This window comes from Cryptomeria japonica, chromosome 4 (genome assembly GCF_030272615.1).
Source record: "Cryptomeria japonica chromosome 4, Sugi_1.0, whole genome shotgun sequence".
NCBI classification, from domain to species: Eukaryota; Viridiplantae; Streptophyta; class Pinopsida; order Cupressales; family Cupressaceae; genus Cryptomeria; species Cryptomeria japonica.
In genome coordinates, this window is record NC_081408.1 from 46,980,676 (window position 1) to 46,987,956 (window position 7,281).

General features: G+C 34.8%; 1 protein-coding gene and 1 pseudogene across 1 annotated transcript; both read right to left on the bottom strand.

Moving 5' to 3' along the window:
- Positions 1–3,056: 3,056 nt before the first annotated feature.
- On the bottom strand, positions 3,057–3,857 carry LOC131056819 (receptor like protein kinase S.3). The gene is made up of 2 exons (XM_057991091.2): positions 3,637–3,857; positions 3,057–3,500 (listed from the first exon to the last, which is right to left on the bottom strand). The coding sequence occupies exons 1-2, from the start codon at positions 3,701–3,703 to the stop codon at positions 3,136–3,138; spliced, it is 432 nt and encodes a 143-aa protein (XP_057847074.2). The 5' UTR covers positions 3,704–3,857; the 3' UTR covers positions 3,057–3,135.
- Positions 3,857–6,704, bottom strand: LOC131875399 (probable leucine-rich repeat receptor-like protein kinase At5g63930; annotated as a pseudogene).
- Positions 6,705–7,281: the final 577 nt, after the last annotated feature.

Here is a 7,281-nt window from a genome sequence, read left to right on the forward strand (position 1 = left end):
TTGTTAACAAACAGTTAAACAACATTCTATATTTGTCAATCCCTTCTTGCACACAATTTGACTCCACAACTACAACTATTGTGAAAAAAACCAAGGAGGCCAGAGAAATGGACATAGAAAAAACAACTGTGTTAGGCTTATTCTTCTTGTGAGGAGATTGCGCTACATCCTCCAGAGGTGCCAAAATTGGAGAAAAATCATCAAGAGCATGGACAAGTTGATCTGCATTTGCTTTAGATGGTCTCCCTATCCATGTTGATATGCATTTGCTTTAGATGGTGTCCCTTTACTATCATAGGGATCTGCTCCTCTTGATATTGTGCTTAAAAGTATGGAATCGTTGAAACAAAGTTTAGGGATATCCCCCACTTTGAAAGTTTTAAAAATCTTCTTTATTATGCGCCATGGTTAAATTCTATCTAGTTGCTTATGATTTGGATGTTATGTGCACTCTAAACCAATAAAATTTGATGTAATTTAAAGTAGTAGCAGCATGTGTAAAATAAATCTGTACTGTTTTCTCACAAGCAAAATAATAGTGGAAATTACATTTCAAGTGCTATCTAAATAATAGCTATTTACTTTTATTTGAGAATCTTGATGCATGAGAAACAACTGTTTACTGTTATGTTCATGTTTTTCTTAAATTGTCAAGATTTTGGTGTATCTTTCATCATAGGTTTTGCATTTTTGTGCTTAGCAGTTGCAAATGTCTTTTATCTATAACCCATATTCTTTAAAGAAATTTCCCAGAAATCATAGAAATATCATATAAACAATATCAACAAAAAATTTCACCAATGGTGTTTATATTGTGCAAATGGCAAGTCTTTGGCAAATTCACATTGACTGTGAACAACACCATTATTCACATTGTTAAACAATAAGAACTAGTAAGCCTATTGTAGTACAAAACCTTCAACCTATATCATTCAGTTGTTATAGCATTAAGATTGGGTATTGTGAGAATGTAAAACTGCAAGTTTCATTCTAGGTTTAGTGGTTCAATGCAAGAACTTATTGCCATGTAGGTTTCTATACCCAGTATCATGGGATATTTTACATGAATGATACCTCAACATTCAATGACAGAATGCACTGTTTTAATAAGTTTAACATGAATATCAATTCTAATTTCATGTATTTGTGTCATATTGATGTTATGATTGGGTCTCCTTTTAAGGCAGCATACATATATACTGATACTCGCAATATCTAATTTCAAATAGAGATTTTTGCTTAACTTATTTTTAAATGTAATTTGCACCAATATAGAATATAGAATCAAATGAATTTGTCTTTGTGTATGACTTAAAGCTTGACCCTGAAACAATTGGAAGTTAATGAAACAAACGAAGTGACTTTGATCATTCAATCTCCTCATTGAGTAAGGATTACATCAATTACATATGCTTGTGTGTTTTATATTGAAATAATTCACCAGATCATTTTTTTAATATTGTGATGATTCCAGCAAGCCACTTCTTCAACAGTTCAAAAACTCATTTTTCTTCAATCCATGAGTCAAAACACTATTTTGGATGAGGGTAGTAGCCGCCTTAATATATAATAATTAAGTCAATTCAATTAGGATTACATCAATTACATATGCTTGTGTGTTTTATATTGAAATAATTCACCAGATCAATTTTTTAATATTGTAATGATTCGAGCAAGCCACTTCTTCAACAGTTCAAAAACTCATTTTTCTTCATTCCATGAGTCGAAACACTATTTTGGATGAGGGTAGTAGCCGCCTTAATATATAGTAATTAAGTCAATTCAATTTGAGTCATCTTAATGACTTAATTTAGGATTGAATCATTCAATTCATTGAATAATCATTATTTATTTATTTAAATAAATTTATTAGTCTGTTTTATAAGATAATATTAGAATAATTAATAAAATTAATATATATACACACACATTTTTTATTTGAATTATAAATTAAAAGAGGGTCTTGAAAAGATCTAGATATCACTTATGAGAAAATGAACATAAGAGCTATTAAGCTACACATAAGACAAATTCTACATATGTAATTTGACAAGTAGAATAAAATAGGAACAATGCAATGAAAGAATCAAATTCACATATACAATCATTCAATAAAGCTCTATATCTATATGTGAAATCAAATCATTATACCATAGCAAAGACCATGATTTTCTCCATTGGTTCTTTGAAATTAACATGCATGCTTAATATGTGGATTGCTTTTCAAAATAGCATAACCATGATAGGACAATGATAGCATGAGATCATAATAATAATGGTCAAAGATAATAGATAGATAAGAAAGCTAGATGATAAGATACGAGCTAGTAGATAGTGCCTTGCGTAGTAGATAGTCTTATAGATAATAGAGCTCAAGATACTATAGATGTATGCCAAGTGGATAATAGGATGATGGAGGGATTCATTTATATGCTACACTTCATATTTGATTAACGATGGAGATAAATAATAAGAATCAATAGATGAGAAAAATTTAGAGGATTGGATTAGATTGACGAGATGGGTTAGTTGAAATAATTAAATGCATAATTGAAAAAATAAATAGAATATTAATTTTGTTTATTTGGAATTAAAAAGTTATTAAATAAATTATTTTAATTATTTTTTTGTGGGATAAGTGTTAGCTAATTAAATATTTTCAAAAATTATTCAATTATAATAGACCAAAAGGAATAATGAGTGAATTGATTAAATACTTAAAATTATTTTAATTAATAGAGAAAGAAAAATGATAAATTAATTAATTATTTTATCATAATGAATAAAAACTTGATTAAAAAATATTGAAAAAAGAAAGATGAAAATGCATTAATCATTTTTACATATCTAAACAAGGTAATGTCACCTACACCAAGATTGATTTTAAGGGCTATTATTTAATCACAAAAGATAGGCTCTAAACATGTAATTATACAACTAGAAAAATAAAATACCGTAATAATCCATGAAGAAATCCACAATCAAGAAACATAATAATTGCATGAAGAGAGCTTGTTGATGCAACTGGACTTCTACATTAGTAACAATGAGGATAAATAGAACAGCATGTACATTTAAAACATGCCTACAAAAATATAAGCCATATATCTATATCTACATTATAGTACTCAATTATCAATTCAATAATGGTCTATACTCAGCCAGCAGTGGAGATGGAGGAGAAAGCATGTCCACTACTTGTTGCATTGTTGGCCTGTGTTTTGGGGAAGCTCGAGTGCATAGAAATGCAACGTCAATCACCTTCTCCATTTCATTGCTCCACATTTCATAATCACTTCTGAGCTCTGCATCTACCAAGCCTATAACAATGTTGGCATTTCTTTCTCTCATATGAGAAGCCCATTCAACCAGCCCTTTGTCTTCTGGGCCTCCTCCATTGTCTTCTCCTATGGCTGGCTTTCCTGTAACTAGTTCCAACAATATAACGCCAAAGCTGTACACATCTTGCTTTGTTGAAGGCCTGACGTCGCAGCCGCATTCTACTTTAAAACAATCATAAATATATAAAGATATCTAATGGTATTATTATACTTAAAGAAAAAATCTTAAAAAGCATTTCCAAAACAAAACAAAAAAAATTATAAACCGGTTTGTAATTGTAAAACTTAGGTTTACCTGGAGCCATGTAACCATAAGAACCAGAAATTACAGAGGAGCTGCTGGATTGCCCTTCTGAATTCATTAGTTTTGCAAGGCCAAAGTCAGAAACATGTGCTATACATTCATTGTTCAGTAGAATGTTAGCAGATTTAACGTCACCATGAATGATTGGAGGTATGCAATCATGGTGCAAGTATTTGAGACCTTGTGCAATTCCCAGTGCAATATTGTAACGAGTTTTCTAGTTCAGTTTCTCTGGTTCTGAATTACCTACAGTTGCTCCTGCGAAATTTAGTACTTCCCACAAAGAACCCTTGGGCATATATTCATAGACCAAAATCTCCAACTTCATGCTGGGAACACGCATCCAGCCAAGCAGATGCACAATGTTTCTATGGCGGACAAACTTCAGAGCTTCTATCTCGCGCCTCAAACTGCTACTCACACTTTTCCCATCCTCAAATATATTAAAAACCTTCACAGCCACAACCATACTATTTCCCCTTCCTCCTTCCTCATTTCGCAGAATAGCCTTGTACACTTTTCCAAAGTAACCAGAGCCAATTAGATAATTATTGCTGAAATCCTCAGTGGCCTTCATGATTGCTTTGTATGTAATTCTATGCTCACCTCCGGCCAAATCCATGCTCTCTACATTGTGGATATCCTCCTCTTTCTGTGCTTTGTTATCTTGACCAATGCCCCTGTAATATATAAAAGCTATACTGAGAAGCGTGATAGCAGCCATTCCTGCAACAATAATTCCAACTATGCTGCCTATTCCCAAACTTTTCTTATCTCTAGTAGCCCTGTTTTTTGAGAGAGGGCAGCCATTGGAAGTGGGTAGACCGCACAATCCCGGATTACCATCAAAGGCTGTTGCTGAAGCACTAGAGAAAGCTTTTAGCCCAGGAATTTTCCCAGTGAACTGATTGTATGAAAAATTGAATTGGTAAAGACTCTTCATGCCTGACAAAGACTCCGGAATCTGACCAGAGAGCTGGTTGTGGGAAACGTCCAATGATTCTAAAACTATCAAATTTCCTATATCCGGTGGAAGAGATCCTGATAGCCTATTCCAACTCAAATTCAAACCAATTTGCAGATGCTCCGGGCTTTCCCAATTCTCTGGGAATGGACTTGACAAATCTGTTTCTAGACAGGTCCAACTCTATCAGCTCTGAGCAATATCCAAGAGATGATGGAATGCTTCCACTCAAATTGTTTGAACCCAACTTTAAAAAGAACAAGGAAGACAAATTGTTGCAAAGCTCTGAAGGAACAGCACCTTCAAGAGAATTCTGGCTGAGATCTAGATTTTCTAGATTACTGAGGCTTCCAATCTGAGAGGGAATATTTCCAATGAGATTATTGTCACTCAAATTTAGTCTACCCAGTTTTGTGAGAGACCCAATTTGAGGAGGAATAGCTCCACTTAACTTGTTTCCACAAAGGAGGAGATTAGTAAGGTTTTTGAGTTCACCTATCTCAGATGGTATTTCTCCATGAATATTGGTAAAGGAGAGCTCGAGATAGTAAAGGCTATAGAGATTGAAAATACCGGCAGGAATAATACCCGTCAATTTATTATTTTCAAGCCTAACTCTTTCAAGAGAAACACAATCACTCAACAGCTCAGAAATATTTCCCTCCAGCAAATTATCTAATAGAGCAAGAACCCTTAGCTCTTTAGCTCTGCATATTCCACTTGGAATCTGGCCGCTTAATTTGTTGGAATCAGCAGCCATGATCTCCAATTTGCTGAATGATCCGAGCGCCGATGGCAGTTGACCTTCTAACCTGTTTCCGCCAACATATAATTCAGTTAGATTTGGAAGAAACCCAATTCTTTCTGGCAAGCTGCCATTGAATTGATTCTCTGCCAGATCTAGTACTTGCAGGCTTGTAAGATTGGCAACAGATGTAGGAACTGTGCCGGAGAGATTATTGTTAGACAAACTTAGGAAACGCAATCTTTTCAACTTGCTGAATTCAGAGGGCATAATACCAGTGAGATGGTTATAAGCTGCACCAATCTGATACAACATAGACAAGTTACCCATTTCGCTAGGAAGATGACCTGAGAGAAGATTCTCGAAGATCAACAATCTTTGTAGTTGAGTAAGAAGACCAAGCTCCCTTGGAATAGGACCTTGGATATCGTTTGTATAAAGATTAAGTACTTGTAGGGCGGTGCAATTTGCAATGGTTGGAGGAATAATACCAGTGAGCTGATTCTTAAAGAGATGCAGCTGTTCAAGTCTTCTCAAATTACCCACTTCAGGTGGGATTGTGCCTCTCAAATTTGAGGAAGAAAAACTGAGATATCTGAGATTAGTGCAGTTCCAAAGCTCGGGTGGTAAGGAGGAAGCATAGTTATTCCACCCAGCTCTCAGAAAAAGGAGATTTGAAAGCTTACGTAGAGATGCTGGAACAACACCTGTCAGATTGTTAGAATATAACAAAAGTTCAGATAGGTTTGAGAGTTCACCTAGCTCAGGAAGAAATTCCCCAGATATATTATTATTGCTCAGGTCAAGAAGGGTAAGCAGGCTGCAATTGGAGATTGTTGATGGGATGACACCGCTGAAGAAGTTGTATGAAAGATTGAGCTGGCTAATTTGGGTACAGTTACCCACTTCAGAAGGAATCCCTCCATGTAATCTGTTGTTTGACAAATCAAGCTTCTCTAAGCTGGTAAGCTTCCCTACCAATGGAGAAAGTTGGCCAGAAAGGTTTTTACCAGGCAGTGAGATTGAAATAACCTTACCTTTTGTTGTTGTTTTGGTGCAGTTGACACCTTGCCAGTTGCATGGATCAGAAGATGAGTTTGTCCAGTCTGGCAGCACGTCTGTTAGCCCTTCTTGCAGAGAACTTTTTATTTGCAAAAGTAGGGCACCATCTTCTGAAAGCCCATGGACAGTAGCATGTAGAAGAGCTAGTCCATACAAACAGAGCCTCCTTAGAAATATATTGCTGTCTCTGGGCCATGTAGTAGCATAGAATATTGACATAACTAGTATCAACACCTCCAGCACAGAAAAACTACTCTCCAAACTTAATTTACCTGTTTTTTCTATGATGAGTATGTTTGTTTGCTAGAAACTTTCTTTCCTTCTTTAACTGAATGTTTTTTGTGAAACAGCTTAAGTATCGAAATAACCATTACCTTGACTTCTACTACCAGCTGTTTATGTTTTAACCCATAGAGATTGATTTTCTGGATCTTTACATGTTCATGGAAAATTTGAGTACAAACACTAAAGTCTCCACGTTCACATTTAGATATAATATGCGTCAAAGTCTCAAAAACATGTTGAGCAAGATTGACGTCAAAGTTATAATTGCGTTTTGTCGAAAGGTTTGTCTAGTACAGACTTTTTGCAGTGCTCAAGATTCATTATATATTGAATTTGATTTTCTAGATATTTCAAATTTTCCACTTAACAATTTTTTTTTAAGTTCATTAGTCAATGGAAGAGTTTAATCTATATACGTTAGGTCAGGCCAGTTCAGGTTATAGATAATTTTGGCTAGCTAGCAGCACATGCTCAACTTTTTAAGGAGCAATTTGTGGAGCAGGTGGTCTAGCCGCCCATTTTTTTCAAAGCTTATTTTCAATTTTTAAGCAGCTGTTGCTCCACTAAAATAGGGAAAGAT

Bases quoted from the DNA above. Each gene is read 5' to 3' on its own strand.
- LOC131056819 (XM_057991091.2), bottom strand. From the start codon at position 3,703: ATGAATTCAGAAGGGCAATCCAGCAGCTCCTCTGTAATTTCTGGTTCT. The intron at 3,501-3,636 runs GTAAACCTAAGT...GTTTTAAAGTAG, and splicing joins TTATGGTTACATGGCTCCAG to AATGCGGCTGCGACGTCAGG.